The sequence below is a fragment of the Microcaecilia unicolor genome, chromosome 4, assembly GCF_901765095.1.
Source record: "Microcaecilia unicolor chromosome 4, aMicUni1.1, whole genome shotgun sequence".
Taxonomy (NCBI): domain Eukaryota; kingdom Metazoa; phylum Chordata; class Amphibia; order Gymnophiona; family Siphonopidae; genus Microcaecilia; species Microcaecilia unicolor.
In genome coordinates this window covers 139,508,742-139,526,882 of record NC_044034.1, presented here as the reverse complement: position 1 = coordinate 139,526,882, position 18,141 = coordinate 139,508,742, and the positions used below count along the sequence as shown (strand labels likewise).

At 36.8% G+C, this 18,141-nt stretch overlaps 2 protein-coding genes across 5 annotated transcripts in view; both read left to right on the top strand.

Moving 5' to 3' along the window:
- Nucleotides 1–3,196, top strand: part of LOC115468722 (DEP domain-containing protein 7-like) — a 44,704-nt gene extending 41,508 nt beyond the window's left edge. The window contains exons 7-9 of the mRNA XM_030200643.1: nt 627–752; nt 859–937; nt 2,890–3,196. Coding sequence (XP_030056503.1) covers nt 627–752; nt 859–937; nt 2,890–3,104 — 420 coding nt within the window. The 3' untranslated portion in view covers nt 3,105–3,196. The remainder of the gene's footprint in view (nt 1–626; nt 753–858; nt 938–2,889) is intronic.
- Nucleotides 3,197–7,760: 4,564 nt separating this feature from the next.
- TCP11L1 (t-complex 11 like 1) overlaps nt 7,761–18,141 on the top strand; it is a 38,687-nt gene continuing 28,306 nt past the window's right edge. The window contains exons 1-4 of one of the 4 annotated variants that reach the window (XM_030200639.1): nt 7,761–7,816; nt 8,222–8,285; nt 15,043–15,087; nt 15,849–16,013. In XM_030200639.1, coding sequence (XP_030056499.1) covers nt 15,872–16,013 — 142 coding nt within the window. In that variant the 5' untranslated portion in view covers nt 7,761–7,816; nt 8,222–8,285; nt 15,043–15,087; nt 15,849–15,871. Of the gene's footprint in view, nt 7,817–7,989; nt 8,064–8,221; nt 8,286–15,042; nt 15,088–15,848; nt 16,014–18,141 lie in introns of those variants that run through there. The other 3 variants (XM_030200641.1, XM_030200640.1, XM_030200642.1) reach the window with 3 other exon arrangements.

Below are 18,141 nucleotides of genomic sequence, written 5' to 3'. Positions count from 1 at the left end.
TAAATTCTTCCCATTTCTCCCACTACTCCAGACCAGCCTCTCGTGTGGAGTTGTCCCAAGTATCTGGAAACATGCCTTGATCTCTCCTTTAGAACTTCCTGGATCAGCACTCCTCTGTGATTTTCATTGACCTCTCTTCAGCCTTTGATCTCATTACAAAGTTGGCACGCACAGTTTCCCACAGTAGAAAATAATTTTCTACAGCCAGGGGGGGGAGGGTTCCCGGTGGTAATCAGCAATGTGGCCACACTGCTGCACACTGCCCGATTACCGAGCCCTTAATACCTTCTAAATAGGTGGAAGGGCTCAGGCAGTAAATAGCTGTGCATTCATTTTTATATTAGTGCACAACCATTTATTGCCCCATTTAAAAAAAACAAACAAAAAAGGCTGCTTTTCCTGGTACGCTAAAAAATGGCCCAGCGCATACCAATTTATGCACTAAAACTAACACAGGCCACTTTTTACTGCAGCTTGGTAAAAGGGCCCCAAGTATAAAACACAGGACATATTTAACAAAAAAGGAAAATATCCCTTTTTAATTGGCCTAACTTCTTTTCTTGTTTTCTATGAACCATTCATGCATGAATAATTTCAGTATCGTATGTTGTTTTTTTTTTCTGCAGAGTGAGAACAGAATGAGTGTGAAGAGGGTGTTCCTCAAAGCAATTGTTAACAATAAAACTTTTTCAAAAGGGAAGACAGACCTCCTGGTGCTGTTCCTTCTGGACCATCAAAGAGAGATATTCAAGGTGAATGACCCCTTCATCCAACAGAACCCTGATTACTGGTATAGCTTTGACACTTGTGGAATGTAAGACCTTTAATCTGAATCTGTTCTGGCCTTTGTCGTCTTAGATTCCTGGCTCTCTGCATAAAATGGTCAGTGACCAGCTCATGGCCATACAGGAAGGAAAAGACCCTGATGGAAACACAGGTAAGGATCACTGTCTTATTCAGATTTAGCGTGGGTATTTCAATTGGTAGATCATAGTTGGCTATTAATTTAGTAATGACGTCTTTCTTGCCCTGGAGGGGGGGAATGGGACTTGATATACTTCCTTTCTATTCTTTCAATCAAAGCAATTTATATCTTTTACATACAGGTAAGTATTTTGTACCTGTATATAAAAAACAAAGATTAGATTGTAAGAGGACTTACAACAATCTAAAAGGCTTCATTTACTAATGTTAAATGTTATAACAGTGGGGCTGGCAATAAAATAACACAAATGAACATGGTAGGAAATTAGGCGGTGGCAGGTGAAGTACTTTGCCCAATATCTCCATACCCTATCGTACATAGGAACAAGTATTTTTAATTTGTCATTTTATTTAAAATATTAAACTTCATCTACCACTTTTTTTCAACCAACATCTGTGGTGTACATACCATTCAAATTAAATTAATTGCTTGATGTTTACATTTTGTATGTTTACTGAATTTATTTTATTAATCATATTATAGTAATAAAACCAACTGTCAGTAACTCAAGAATACAAATTACAAAAAGTGGTTTACCAAATACACACAATATAACCAGTAATTGTGTCTCCATAAGAATTTAAAACCACAATCCCATACTTATTTTTCTAGTGGTTGTAGAATCAAATCTAATATTGGCATTTATATATTGCTTTTTCCCCCCAAAGCAGAAATCAAAATTACTAAATCGGACATTGGTTATAAAAAAGGTGTGAAATGGCAAATCTTTACAGAAGAAATAACAAGAGCTTTTCTTTAAAAAGATAGGGAGAGCTCTCTATACTTAAAAATCCCTTAAAACAGCTTTGAAAGACCAAATCCGTACTACATAAGTATTGCTGTAGGACAGACTGAAGGTCCATCAAGCCCAGCATCCTGTTGCCAACAGTAGCCAATCAAGTACTTGGCAAGATCACAAAACAGTACATTTTATGCTGCTTATCCTAGAAATAAGTGGATTTTCCCCAAGTCATTTTAATAATGGCTTATGGACTTTTCTTTTAGGAAGCTATCCAAACCATTTTTAAACACTGCTAACTGCTTTTACTACATTCGCTGGCCATGAATTCCAGAGTTAAATTACACATTGAGTGAAGAAATGTTTTCTCCGATTAATTTTAAATGTACTACTTTGTAGCTTCATTGTGTGTCCCCTACTCCTAGTACTTTTGGAAAGAGTAAACAAACAAACTCGCGTCTACCCGTTCCATTCCACTCAATATTTTATAGACCTCTATCATATCTCCATCAGCCGTCTCTTCTTCAAGCTGAAGAGCCTTAGCAGCTTTAGCCTTTCCTCATAGGGAAGTCGTCCAAGCCCCTTTATCATTATCGTCGCCCTTCTCTGTACCTTTTCTAATTTCATTATCTTTTTTTGAGATGCAGTGACCAGAATTACACACAATATTCGAGGTGCAATCACACTATGGAGTGATACAAAGGCATAATGTCCTCATTTTTGTTTTCCATTCCTTTCCTAATAATACCTAATATTCTATTTGCTTTCTTAGCTCTTGCTTTTACCACACACTCATTTTTGGCAAAAATTAAAGGCATTTTTTAGAGGTGTGTTGAAAAACCCGTACCTACACTACCATAAGCCATTTTTCAGCACACCTTAGTTGTTGGCTGGATTTTGTATTCAGAGATAGGAAACTAATATGGCTGTATTTGGGGTTTATCTCTCCTTAATAGAGGGGAAGAAATTAAAATGGGAGTAAATCAGATTCTCACTAACATCAGGACTTTGTACTCAGAAGGATAAAAGCCAACTGTGACCTTCAATTCACTTTTAAGGGTGGTAATAGTTTGGATTCTAGTCGTATCTCTATTGCAGTGATCACTTGCAAGCACTGGATGTTTCCAACTCCTGAAGTATGAAATTTGATTTATTTTACTTCTAGGATACTCCTTCTGCCAGAGACTTGATAGCACTGAATACAGTACCACTACCAAAAAAACAACGAACACTGAGCTTTGGGCTTTGTTAAAAACAATTTATGAAAACTCAAAGCTTTCTCCAAAAGAGAAGCGGCGATTACTGGGCCAGTTCTATAAAAGCCACCCAGATATTTTCATCCAGTATTTTGGTGACAAAGTGACTAGTGTATATATGTAAATTTAAAGAATGAGATGTATAAAATTTGTAAAAATGTTAATATTTTTTTATGTACATTTCTAATGGTTTGTAATAAAGTTTCTCTTGCTGGCTTTTTTTTTTTTTTTTTAATTTTTTAAAGCTTTCTTCCTCTAGGGCTTTTTATGAAGCAGTGCTAGTACTGTATGTCCCAAGCAATGGACTTCTCTTTTGCTGTGCAGGGAAGTACTAGCATAGCTTAGTGAAGTAGGCTCATTGTGTGGGAGGAGTTAATTGGCTTGGCTTACCTAGTCTATCTACTTAATTCTTGCTTCTGGTGCCTGACATATATCCTTCTGCACCTCTACACTGGTAGTACAAATATGGGCTGAACTAAGTAGGACTAGAACAATCCTACAGCTTTATAAGGTCTTCGATAAAGGAGTAATATAAGACACCGGAACATTCCCAATTCTGCACTGAGGGTAATAGTGTGAAATTCAGCTTATCTTTTCCCCAGTATAGCTTTTATTGAAGATCACTCTTTCCACTGTACTTCGCCCAAGACCTCCTCTGATTTTTACACACTTCCTACCTACATGCTGACCAGTTTCCTTACTCCTCTATATTATCAGAAACTCGGCTAAAGCCCAGATAGGCAACTTCTACTGCACCATTTGAGCCTTGGCTGAATGGATTTTCTATCTATGACGCTACATTCTTTGTTGTGCTGAAACAATAGCAGAGCTAGAACACTTTTTTTTTTGTAGGTGTGGTTCCTAAGGTGACAGTGGGTGTGCATTAGGTTACTAACTGCTCTGTTACCCCTTTCCTTACCCTTCTTCTCCCCCCCCCCCACCATTATTTCCTTACTTGGTATGGATACCCAAGAAATCCAGTGTCAGTGAAAAACTTTCTAGTATAATGTACAGCAAGTGGAGGAGTTGCCTAGTGGTTAGAGTGGTGGACTTTGGTCCTGGGGAACTGGGATCGATTCCCACTACAGGCACAGGCAGCTCCTTGTGACTCTGGGTAAGTCACTTAACCCTCCCATTGCCCCAGGTGCAAATATGTACCTAAGCCGCATTGAGCCTGCCATGAGTGGGAAAGCGCGGGGTATAAAAAAAAAAAATTAAAATCATAAATACTTGCCATCTTAGTGATGATAAATCCACTTCCTTATTGTGCTGCATTTTGTTTAGATATACCAAGTTTGGGAAAATTAATCCATTAACTGTGTATATAATATTTTCTGTCAGTACAATTATGGTTTAAAGACATCTATTTACATTAAATGTACAACATGGTGGTATAACTAACCTGAAAGGCCTAGAACTTCCAAATCAGATCAGTGATTTGTCTTTCAAGAAGCTAGTCTTGCTTTCTAAAGCAACTATCACCAGAGCTCTTATTGCCACTCAGAAATGGGGAGTATAGGACAGAAAGATCAGCAAGAAATGCGAAAAGCTTATCCTGGGGGGAGGAAGGAGGACAGTGATAGGGCAATGACCAATGTATGCAAGGTCAATTGTAGCAAGTGAAGGTGGAATGGGATGCTTTGAGTAGGAGTGTGGCAGTCTCACAAAGCCCTAGCTCCAACTGGGAGAAGTGGGTGCAGACCACAGTTGGAAATTGATCTGTAATAAAAAGCCCTTTATGGAGAAGAAAGTGAGTGTTAAGAAACCAGTTATGAAAGGCTGGTGGTTGTACCAGAGACACCATGCCATTTCCCACTTATTTCACCAGCACATGAAGTGCAATATTTACTACTTGAACATAGCATAGTTTAGTTCTATTTCTTTTATTTTTCCCCAGGATTGTTATCTCAAATTGACAGTCGTTTGACCCAATCGCACTGATTAAACATTTCAGAAACCTGGGCTGGGCCTGGAATATTGGAAAGGACTAATAGAAAATTATGATGTAAGCCCTGCTTTATACTTCCATTTTGTAATGTCCCAGTACTTCAGATTCTGTGGGATGTTCAAAAGCAATCCCCTAGAGTGGGTAGAATCTTGGCACTGCCGCCCTAAACCCCCCCAAACTGGCTTATGAGCCTTACACAACATCTACCTTGGAGTGCTTGGCAAAGTATGCCGCGTTGACCACCTCGCCACCTTGCAAATAGCTGCCAGAGACAGTAAGGTAGTCTCTGCCCAGGATGTTGCTGTATACCTCATAGAATGAGCCAGCAATGCCTCAGGAACCTGCTTTCCCACAAAGCAAATAAGTTGATGCAATAGTCTCCTTCAGCTTTTTACTAATTGTGGGCCAAGCCTCTTGTTTACCAAAAAGCACAAACATGATTTTCAGATCTCATGAGGACTCCAAGTACATTGAGAAACTTTACGGAAGAATACTGAGCCTCTTCATCCTCTCTGCAAAAGGACAGAAGCTACACAGATTGGTTGAGATGAAATGCTGATCCCACTTTTGGAAGAAAGGAAGGAAGGAACTGCTTTTCAGAGGTGGGGGACTCCCTGTGCCCGAAGAAAGAGCCTGAAGCTCTGAAACCCTACATATCAATGTAACAGCCACCAAGAATGCTGTATTTTAGTGTAAGATCTTTCAAGGAGGTCTTCTGGAGTGGCTCAAAAGAAGGCTTCTGAACAGCCTGAAGGACTAAATTATGTTTCCATTCTGGACACGGTGTATGAAAGGGAAGGCATGTCCAGTGTATTTTCAGCATATGGTGAGGAGCATGAGCATCATATGAAGAGAGGCAGTGGCAACAGAAAGCACTTGTGAGGACCTGGAAAACTGGTCCTGTAGGACAACTACTGCTACTAAAGGTGATATGGTATTCTAGAGTTTTGATTCAGGGGAAGGTTCCGTGGTGGCACCGCAATCTAGTATGAATACCTGGAAAAACTGAAAGGAGGATTGTGTGACCATGCAGTTGTGGCAGGGGTGAGGAGAGGCATAGCCATTAAGGTGGGTCTTCCCTTCAAGCTGGGACTCTGTCCCAGACAAAAGCAGGTATTTGGATGCAGTTGAGTGCTGGGGGCAGAAAGCCTGTCTGCTAGGAGATGTTACTTCCAAGCCATGCTTGGGTGATATGACTGCAGCCCTAGGTAAAAGGCAGGTGCATAGAACAGAGGGCAGCTGTGCTTTGTGCCCTCTACATGCTACCACTGGAGTCAAGGGCTGGGGGTAGAGCAGCACTGTGCAAGCTGTGGTCTGTGCCTCCTTTCCCCCCCCCCCCCCCCCCCCCCCCCCCCCCCCCCCCCCCCCCCCCGAGCAGAGAAAGAGACTACCAAGAGGAGGCGAGCTCATTCAGCACCTCACCTTCCCAACAAGCTCCTTTTATTATCAACCAGATGGAAGAGATGAGTTTTCAATTTAGACACAGTATAAGCCATCACAAGAACAAAATATAAACAAACCTGCATTAGGGGCTTATAGCCCATCTATATTGGATTTATTATGTTTAAACAAAGGAGATCTGCATGATACAAAATATTTATTTTGATTATATAAAACTACTTGTCCCTGAAACAAGCTCAAAACAGCATAATCCATTTGTATATCTAAAATGTAAACTTCTACTGATGATGTGATGCTATGTGCCCTAATGAAAGGGGAGTTTAATTTTACTTCTATTTAATTTCAATACAGTCCATCTTTATAACACCAGGTTTCTCAAGGCAGGTTCCAAAAACAGTTAAAATGAATCCAGGAAGCAACAGGATATCCTCACTGAAACTGTATTGTATAGAACAGTGTAGAAAAAGGATAACAAAATACACAGTTGATAATTGCTGTTTCTACCACCTACAATAATTTTAAAGCTGTTTTAGTGCTATTTACCATTTCATATTTATATAGACATAGCGGATGCTTTCAAAATAAAAAGCTGTCAAGTAAAAGAAAAAAAATCAGTTGTCCTCCACCTTTTAAGGCACTGCTTATGCAAAAGGCACAGCTTTAGACGTCACTTGATGGACCATTTAAAAAAAAAAAATCTTTTGCTATTGTTTTGGGTGAGCGAAAATGGCGGCAAGCTCCGCCTACTGGCTTCAGCCCATATAAAGAGCTAAATAAAATAGGTCCATACCGTGCATCTGCCCCGGAAGAAAGCAAATGCGGCTCCGCTGAACGTATCACGTGGAAAAAGCTCTTTTTGAACAATCACAACAGCAGCTCGTCGTACTTGAATATCACTTCAAGCCCTGGTGGTACTCTATGAGCTATATACTCAAACATTGCCTACCAAAGATATTCCTTCGACCACACTCAAAATTTCTTAAGATGGTGTCTCCATTTCATTTAAATCAATTCAAAATATGTCCAGGATTCTGTCCACCTGCTCATACTGATGCTAGCCAATGTCGATTACACACTTTAGATTGTGCGCGAACAGTTAACTCGCACAACATGCCCAGGCCGCCCATCTCAGTTTTCTTTCTCTGCGGGAGCGGCGTCTCCCTCAACCTGTCACACAACGTACTTTTGTGGCAATGGATAGCGACTTGCATATTTTTCTACTATGAAAATGTAGATTCCTCAAGACACGGCTCATCGTCTTCGGATTGTGGCTAGTACAAAAGCAAATCTTCGCCGAGCGTCCCCATAGATATTAATAAAGCTGCTCTATGGGTCTCCTTCATACTTTCACGAGCACTAACAGGGCCGACAGACACCTCCTCGTCCACTTTCGGCCACGCTGCGCCTGCGCTCTTAGTTCACTCCTCTGACGTAACTTCCTGTTTCCGGCGAGGCGGAGGGATGACTGGGATGCATGCGAGGGAGAAGTAAGTAAATTGTGTTTTAGGGTCGGGGCAGCGGAGCACCAAGGAAAGCATTGGTGGGATTATTAGTGGGCGGGCTCAGATATGAGTTTGACCGGGGGTGAGGGTAGTGGTGTCTTATCGCGGACAAGGAGGAGAGTGGAAGCTAGAGGGAGAGAGAGAGATAGAAAGAGATGGCAGGGATCATGGGGAGGAGATAGATCCCCCTATACCCGAATGCTTGTGAGGAGGGGGCGTTTGGCGTGTGAGGGTGAGTACAGCCGAATGTGTGTGATTTGGTATCTTTGCTGCAGACAAGAGGGAAATGGATAGATGACAGATGGGCTTTGTGTTATTATTCGTCATATGTTGTGTGGTGGCTTTTTTGATTCTTTTAACGTGTAGTAATTTATGCAATTTTTTTTTCAGTGTGAGTCTTTCTCTGCTCTGATGATACAGGGACCTTAACCGGAGATTATGCCACAGGGAACAGGTTTGGATTAGAAAAAATTAAAATTGTGGTCTCTGGGTTTAAGTAACACTATATATATTTATTTACAAAGATTTGATATATCAGCAATTGCAAGAAGAAATTCTTGCTGCTACTGGTTTACAAGCATCTTTATAGTATGAGAAAGGAAGGGGGAGAAAGACACGTCATGGAAAGGTTAAGAGGGAACGGAAAAGAGAATGGGAAATTATGTGTTTGGGTTATATAAGTATGCTGGCAAAAGCCAGGTTTTGATCAGCTTGTTGAAATTTGCTATACGAGGGTTAATTTCTAATGTTTAGTGGTAAGGTGGTCAATAGTTTAGGTCTCCAAAAAAATGTATGTTCATGACGGTAAAAAATGTCAATAGACCGATGATGGAGTCCTACACATCTGTTTATTCATAATTGGTTAAACCTCAATGTAACTGAAGAAATCGGACCCAACACTGGCCGTGTTTCAGCTCACAAACCTTCTTCAGAGGTCCTCTATACCTTGCAAAGTTGGAGGATGGCCTTGTACCCTAGTAGTTTACCAGAAAAGTTGTATGTGCTCATCCAGCGCTGCTCCATACATACAAACAAAATGGAGGAACTTCTTCTGGAAGATTTTTGCTTTCCTTCTTTTTGTGGTTCATAGTTTAGGGCATTCAGTTCAAAACTGACCAGAGTTTTTGTCCTGTGCAAATTAAAGTTCTGCTCTTAAATATAAAGTATAAATATAATTAAAGGGCATTGTTTAATATTTGGATAAATGTATGAAATTTAAGAAAATTATTAAGGTAACTTATTCAGCCTGGTGTAAGGCTAAAACTGTTACCTGGAAAACAACACAGCCGATCAGTGTGATATATTAAAGCTTTATTAGTAGTACCGTATACAAAAAAATTGCCCGACACAGGCCGTGTTTCACCCAAAAGGGCTGCGTCAGGGGCTGAATTAAGCAAACACACAAAATAACAAGAAAGTTAATATATAAACCATAAATAAAACAATAATTATTACATAATGCATAAAATATCATGTCATACACTTTGAACATGCATAAAAATATAAACATATAGATTACAAAATAATATAAAAACAAATATAAACATGTATAGCCATTTTAATGATATATGGTTATAAATGATAATATCCATAATAATGAATATGAACAAATAAAAATCAAAAATATAATTATCTGGAGAACCATAAACTAGTACCCACATCATAATATTTCGAATGGGCACACTTAATTAATATTTCACATTAGTAAAAATATATGTATATTTTATATAAAATAATAAATCTAAAACATAACAATGTTATAGCGCCTTATTGAAATAACTCAGCAGACATGAATAGGTCTATATAAAATGTAATATATACCTGGAAAAATGACGATAAGATCATATCATAGTCCAAAGCATATTGTAAAATATAATATATAACAAACATATTTTATATATATATATATATATATACAATAAAATGCAATGTAAAAAATAATAGTATAGATAGGACACATACCTAAGGTATAAACCGTGTGATGAAATACTTTTCCACCAACGATTGCTAGAAATGAAAAATGATGAAAGAGAAACAAAAACAATATCAAGAAAAAAATAAATAATAAAAATCCAATGTAAAATATATACAAAAGAGTATGTAATAAAAAGAAGAAAGAAACAGGTACTCACTTGTTTACATCAATCCTGAGAAATATGTGAAAAAACCAGCATGAGACCTATTCCCTAAACAAATACCAAACAGAGCATCAATCTCTACCAACACATACCTCGCCTCACGTAGATCACTTGTGTACCCGTATAAATTCAAACCTTTATCTTAATGCACATCATAATTCAAAGCTCCATGTAGTGGGTCACAAAGTCCGTACCCAAAGGACAACTAAATATTATCACTATACCCAAAGATATACCACAAAAATATATAAAAATATAAAAAAGACGGCAGTATTATTAATGTAGGACGCCACTTACTGTTGTACACTGATACCCAGGAAGTGCTCCACCTGCAATGCTGGGAAAAAACGGAAGAGAGAGACGCCCAAACCATATATACGCGTCCAACAAAAACGCACCAAAAGACGAAACAAACAAAATGATAAATACAAAAAATGGAAAATGTATCAAACTAGAGAGACACCAACTGGCTGATCTATTCCAACTTAGTAGTATGTCTCAATAATAACTAATAGTCTATCCATACGATCAATCCGTGTATAATTATAACAAAATGGACAAATAAATTCCCTCTCTTTTCTACATTAATTTTACTTATATTTATTTAAAGAAACCTATATTAAGCCACAGGCGACAGACACATGATCGTTCCTTGCACTGAATTTTCAATATACAAATATTTTCAATATACAAAAATGAAAAGAGAGAACCTGTACATGTCATTGTGACATCTAAATCAATATGTAAATTGTAGCTTCCCATTTCTTAGAGAAACACAAAAATATAATTAAAAAAATAAAACCAAAGTCGTGGTGATCAAAACAGTATATGTAAAAAGGACAAGATAAAAAGTGGGAGCATATACAATGTAGACAACCTAATGATAGGTATATATAGAAACAAAAACCGAGTTGAAAAATCAAAAAATATAGATTGACATAAAAACTAATATATAAATACTAATACACTAAATAGTAATACTATATGATAAAAAAAATAAAAACAAAAAATATATTAAACAATATAAAAATAATATGAAAATAAAAAATATAAAATATATGTGAAAAAATAAACAATACAGATAGAAGGGAATTCCTCATAAAACAACAGTGTTCTTTGAAAATGAAAAAAATGGAACAAATGAGAAAAATAAAATTGTGAAAACATAAAAATGTGAAATTATAAAAAAGATCATGTCCTATCGATGCTATGGTATCTCATAGGAAGACAGATAAATCTGTTTCCATATTTTAGCCATTGGGATGTAAAGTCTGTAAATCAAAGATAAGTTGTTGTTCTTTCCTTACAAGGAAAGTATCAGTTGGTCCACCTCTCCAATTCTGTTTACATACAAATAAAATACAGAAAAGTAGATCTTCAAATTTATGTCCCAAATCTATTGAATGTGCAACTAATGGTTCCAAAACCCCTTTTTTCAAAGCACTCTTATGTTCAATGATCCTGGTATTGAACTTCCTTTTAGTTTTCCCTATGTACGCCAAACCGCAAGGACACAAAACTGCATAGATAACATTCTTAGTTTTACAATTTGAAAATTCCTTCAGATATACTTTTTTATTTGAAGATGGAATACAGAAGACCTTAGTCTTCATATTAACCTTACAGACAGAACAAGATCCACAAGGAAAATATCCCGTGGGTAAGTTCTTTAATGGTTCAGTGTCCTTGTGTAATGTAGATGGTACTAACATACCCCTAAGATTTCTTTCACGCTTATATGCTACAAGAAGTTCTTTATTGGTAAAGCAAGAAACCCCTTGCAACAAATACCAGTGTTTCCTTAAAATTTTGACAATGGAATTAGACATGATTAAATGGTAAAGTGCATACAATCGTGTCATTGTTTCTCCTTTTCGATGGTTGTAATAATGTATCTCTTGACCAGATGCTTTCTGAAACTTTATTGCTATGCTTGAGTGGAAACCCTTTCTCTTGAAACCATCTCGACATATCAATAGACCTAAAATGGTATGTACATGGATCAGAACACAATCTGTGTAAACATTTAGCTATATGGTAAATTTTTCTTCAAGGATGAGCTATGACAACTAGTATAATATAAAAATTTATTAACATCTGTTGGTTTGTAATAAATATCTGTTATAAAACAATCGCCTTTAATACTAATATTAATATCCAAAAAAGGTATAGTCTTAATATTATAATTCATTTGGAACTTAAGATTAGAATCCACCGTATTTAACCATAGAAAAAAAACTTTCCAGGTTACTTACTGTCCCCTTCCAAATCAAAAAAATATCATCTATATAATGCTTCCAAAGATGGATATTTTCTAAAAAAATATCATCTATATAATGCTTCCAAAGATGGATATTTTCTAAAAAAATATTATCTAAAAGGTGCTTCTCTTTAAAATCACATAAGTACATAAGTATTGCTATACTGGGAAAGACCAAAGGTCCATCGAGCCCAGCAGCCTGTTTCCAACAGTGGTCAATCCAGGTCACAGATACCCGGCAAGATCCCAAAAATGTACAAAATATTTTATACTGCTTATCCCAGAAATAGTGGATTTTACCCAAGTCCATTTAATAACGGTCTATGGACTTTTCCTTCAGGAAGCTGTCCAAACCTTTTTAAAACTCCGCTAAGCTAACCACCTTTACCACATTCTCTGGCAATGAATTCCAGTGTTTAATTACACATTGAGTGAAGAAAACTTTTCTCAGATTTGTTTAAAATTTACTACATTGTAGCTTCATTGCATGCCCCCTAGTCCTAGTATTTTTGGAAAGCGTGAACAGATGCTTCACATCTACCCGTTCCACTCCACTCATTATTTTATAGACCTCTATCATATCTCCCCTCAGCCGCCTTTTCTCCAAGCTGAAGAGCCCTAGCCGCTTTAGCCTTTCCTCATAGGGAAGTTGTCCCATCCCCTTTATCATTTTCGTCGCCCTTCTCTGCACCTTTTCTAATTCCACTATATCTTTTTTGAGATGCGGCGACCAGAATTGAACACAATATTCAAGGTGCGGTCGTACCATGGAGCGATACAAAGGCATTATAGCATCCTCATTTTTGTTTTCCATTCCTTTCCTAATAATACCTAACATTCTATTTGCTTTCTTAGCCTCAGCAGTACACTGAGCAGAAGGTTTCAACGTATCATCATATTATCTAATATTTGTTAAATATTATATTTTACAATATGCTTTGGACTATGATATGATCACCTACATATAAATTAGCTATAGAGGGTGCAAACGTTGCACCCATTGCCGTGCCTTTAACTTGCTGACAAAAATTCCCATTAAATGTAAATAAATTCTTTGTTAGTTCAATAGTTGCCAATTCAACTATAAAATTGGTGAGTATGCGATGACAAAAATCCCTATTTGCAATGGCTTATTGCAGCATTCTATACAAGCGTTGTGTCAGAGGAGACAACGAAGCACGCTCACCTTCACAACGGTCTTTCTAAAGACCTCCCTTTGTTGAGGATTTGCCTTCATCAAATAGTTCTCAAAAGCATTCGGCATTAAGACTCCTGATGCAGGCCTAACGGCCGAAACACAACGTTGTGTCGAGTCTTTATACCTCAATAAACATCTTTATTATTATATATCCTTTCAGTCTTTGGAATCCTTGGTCGTCCTCCCACTTTTATTTCATTTCTTAGTTCAATAGTTGCCAATTCAACTATAAAATCAGTGAGTATGTGACAACAAAAATCCCTATTTGCAATGCTTCTCCTAATAATTTCTGTAGATTCCAATTGAGGTATATTTGTATAAAGGCTTTCTATGTCTAAAGTAACTAAAATCATATCTCTACTTGGTATCATGGTATTCAGTATATTGATCATATTGGCCGAATCCCGAACATATGATGGAATTTGACTAACAAAGGACGTAAAAATTTGTTTGTAAAAATCAAAAGGGATCTAATAATGAACCGCATGTAGACACAATAGGTCTACCGGGTGGAGAGGTGAGGGATTTATGTATTTTTGGGAGAATGTACAATGTGGGAACAACAGGTTCCTCCACTAATAGGAAATCAGCTTCTCTTGATGCAATATATTGTGCTTCCCTACCTAATAAAACAAGTGAGCGGATTTCTTTCTGAATCACAAAAGTGGGGTCATCCTTTAGTACTTTATAGAAAATTTGATCTTCTAATTGTCTATTAATTTCCAAATCGTAATCTTCTTTGTTCATAACGACAACAGCTCCCCCTTTATCAGCTGGTTTAATAACAATATTCCAATCATTTTTTAACATCTTAATTGCACTACTTTCTTCCTTAGTCATATTATGAAAAAACCTTTTAGTACCTTGTTTTTCAAGCACCATAATGTCATTGAGAACAACAGTGTCAAATGCTTGTATCAAGTAATGTGTATTACTGGGTGGGAGCCATTTGCTGTCTTTTTTAACTATCGATATATATCTGTGGTGTTCTCCGTGTTTGCTTTAAAGAAATCTATTATTTTCAATTTCCTAATAAATTTGTAAAACTCCAATCTTGTTTTAAAAGCATTATACTTGGGTGTGGGTATAAAGGAAAGACCCCTATTTAAAACTTTATTCTCCTCCACATCAGTAATGTCCTATTAGAAATATTATAGACTGTATTCAATACCTGTTCGCATTTTCCTTTGTCTGTATTTAACAAAATCACCTCTACCAATACCACGTCCTCTACCTCTATATGGAATATAGTTTCCCTGGTATTCTGTTGTTAAACTATCTGCAACTGATTTCTTCTTCCATCATTGGCCGATTTGTAACGCCTGTTTATCAATGTTCATACGTGGAGGAGTCGTGTAAAGCAATGCTGATGGGTCAAAAACCTCATCTGGATCACTCCTTGGTCTTTTCCTATCTCGTATGCAGGCTATATTGTGATTTATTATTAATAGATTTCTCCACAACTATATGTTTCTTATTTTGTGCTACTGTGGGATGAGGAACATCAGTTTTCTTATTGATGTATCTACGAAAACTTTTTTTTTTTGTTCTTGATATTTTTTTAGTTTTCTTTTTCATCATTTTTAATTTCTAATGGTTTGTTTTACCTTGATAGCAATCATTGGTGGAAAAGTATTTCATCACACGGTTTATACCTTAGGTATGTGTCCTATCTATACTATTATTTTTTACATTGCATTTTATGATATGTATGTATTAAATATTATCTAATGTTTGTTAAATATTATATTTTACAATATGCTTTGGACTATGGTATGATCTTATAATTTTTCCAGGTATATATTACATTTTATATAGAAATATTCATGTCTGCTGAGTTATTTCAATAAGGCGCTATAATATTATGTTTTAGATTTTTTATTATTTTATATAAAATATATACATATATTTTTACTAATGTGAAATATTAGTTTAAGCATGCCCGTTCGATATATTATGATGTGGGTATGACTAGTTTATGGTTCTCCAGATAATTGTTTTTGATTTTTATTTGTTTTTATTTATTTGTTCATATTCATTATTATGGATATTATCATTAGTTATAATCATATATAATTAAAATGGCTATATATGTCTTTTATTTGTTTTTATATTATTTTGTAATCTATATATGTTTATATTTTTATGCATGGTCAAAGTGTATGACATGATATTTTATGCATTATGTAATAATTATTGTTTTTATTTATGGTTTATATATTAACTTGTTATTTTGTATGTTTGCTTATTTCAGCCCCTGACGCAGCCCTTTTGGGTGAAACGTGGCCTGTGTCAATGTTTTTGTTGATGGTACTACTAATAAAGCTGATCTGCTGTGTTGTTTTCCACGTTGGAGTTTGCAGATCATTTGCCTTGTTGTTTTAAAACTTACCTGTACAGATTGATAAGTCTCTCTTTTAGGATAAGGGAAACATTGATTGACAATGCCACTGGATCCTGATAAACCACATACAAGCCAAGGAACATCGAAGGAATCTGAGGACAGTGTGGATCCATCAGAGGAGACTGTACGTAAAAGGATTAGAGAAAGCATACCAAACTCCGACATAGGGAGCACACCTCAATGTAAGCAAAAAAGCTGGTTCAGAATCTAAATCTTTTGGGCTGTATTAAATACTTCCTCATCATTTCTTTTACATTTTTCTATAGCTTTTGTTGTTAACTTTGGCCCCTTGCTCAGCTGGTAAGTGCAGTGCCCAGCCATGTGAATGGCTGCTGGTTCAAGTCCCACCTTGGCTGTACTGTGGGAAAAAGTAAGAGTTTAATGAGAGATTTTCAGCAATATATTAAGGAAAATAATTATTAAAAAAGTTTTAAAGAAGAGCCTTTGGTATTTTGTAAATTCAAATGCCTGGACACTGCATTTGTGTTTGAGACAATAGCATTACTAGAACCTACCTTTTATTTTTCATCTTGTTGATATATTGCTCAAGTATTAATAAGCTTCTGGTACCAGGAAGATGGTTTATTTGCTAAAACATAAGAGAAGCTATGCTGACTTGGACCGAGATGCATTGAGTCCAGCATCCTGACAGTGACTAGTCTGGGTCACAAGTACCTGGCATATCCTAAAAAGTAGATGTATTTCTCATAGCTCATTTTCAGTGATAAGGAAATGGCTCTCCCAAGTATTTCTAGTTAGTATTTTTTTGCGGACTTTTCCAGGATTGAGTGAGAGTGTCTGAGGGGGTTGGAGGAGTTGTGGGGTGTGAGATAAAGATTTGTAAATCCATCAAAATGGATATCACATGATCACATCAGTTGCCTATTAAACAACAAGTAAAAACTACATTACATTACAGTATTTGATTATAGGCTACCTCCCAAAAATCTCAAAGCGATTTAGGTTAGGTAATTGTTATTTAATATACCCTTCGCTGACTTGCAGACCAAAGCGGTTTACAATAACATTAATTCCATAGAACAGATAACAATAATTTAAGGAGAAAAATAAGAAGCAATCGTAAAAATATTTATAAATGTTGAAGAATAATAGAGATAAAATTATTTAAAAAATATTTGCAGGCCTCTGACTCTGCCCTAACCCTGTATTTGGTCACCTAAATGCCATCTGAACAAAAATGAGCTTTCAGTAGTTCTTTGAATCTAAATATAGATTCTTCTGCATGAAGATCCTTGAGCAGTTGGAGCTAGGAAAAAAACAGCAATCTATCTGGTCTACTCCTACACCTGCGGTCCATTGACATGTCAGGTACTGTCCTGTGTTGGTTTCAAAGTTACCTTTCTAATCGTACATGTCAAATAGCACATCGTCACATTCATTCTCACACTTTCTCTGTTGAATCTGGGGTCCCTCAAGGTTCAGTACTTGCACCTACACTGTTTAACATCTTTCTTGCCCCAATCCTCACTCTAATCCAGTCTAATCACTGTCTCCCATTTTGCTATGCAGATGATATCCATCCATTTGCAAGATGTTTTGTAGAAGCTTTGTGCTCAAGTGTGTTTTCCTTTTGTGACCATTTTTTGAAGAAAAAAAAAAAGTCTAAGGGAAAAATGCACAAAAACAAGCCATTGGGATGTACGGGGTGGGGGTGGGGGAGCCAGCATTCTTAGTACACTGGCCACACAGACATCCCAGCAGAGCAGTGGGGCAGAGGATATGGTATCAGCGGTTAGTGTATCTGAGTTTAAAAAGGGTTTGGACAAGTTCCTGGAGGAAAAGTCCATATACTGCTATTGATATAGACATGGGGAAGCTACTACTTGTCCCTGGGATCAGTAGCATGAATTTGGATACTATTTGGGATTCTGTTAGGTACTTGTGACTTGAATTGGCCAATGCTGGAAGCAGGATACTGGGCTAGATGGACCATTGGTCTGATCCAGTATGGCTATTCTTATGTTCTTAGGGAGGGAAAAGGAAAATGATCCCAATATAGAAGAAAAAAGTGATATTTAATGGGGGTGGGGCTTGTCCCCATCAACCAAAGAGGTGTTCTGCTGTATCTGTAGGGTAATGAATTCCACAAGTCTACACACAAAAATTACAAATCGAGTGCTGAATTTTAAACTGTGTGCAGTCTTCGCAAGTTTTGTGCAGAATTCCCTCAGGAGCAACGGTTGCACAAACATTATTGGTCCTGCAGAAAACTGAAATTAGGCTGCAACGCTTTTTAACAAACAACAGAGGTATAGTATGTGAACTTTAATGACCATGTAGGGTTTTTTT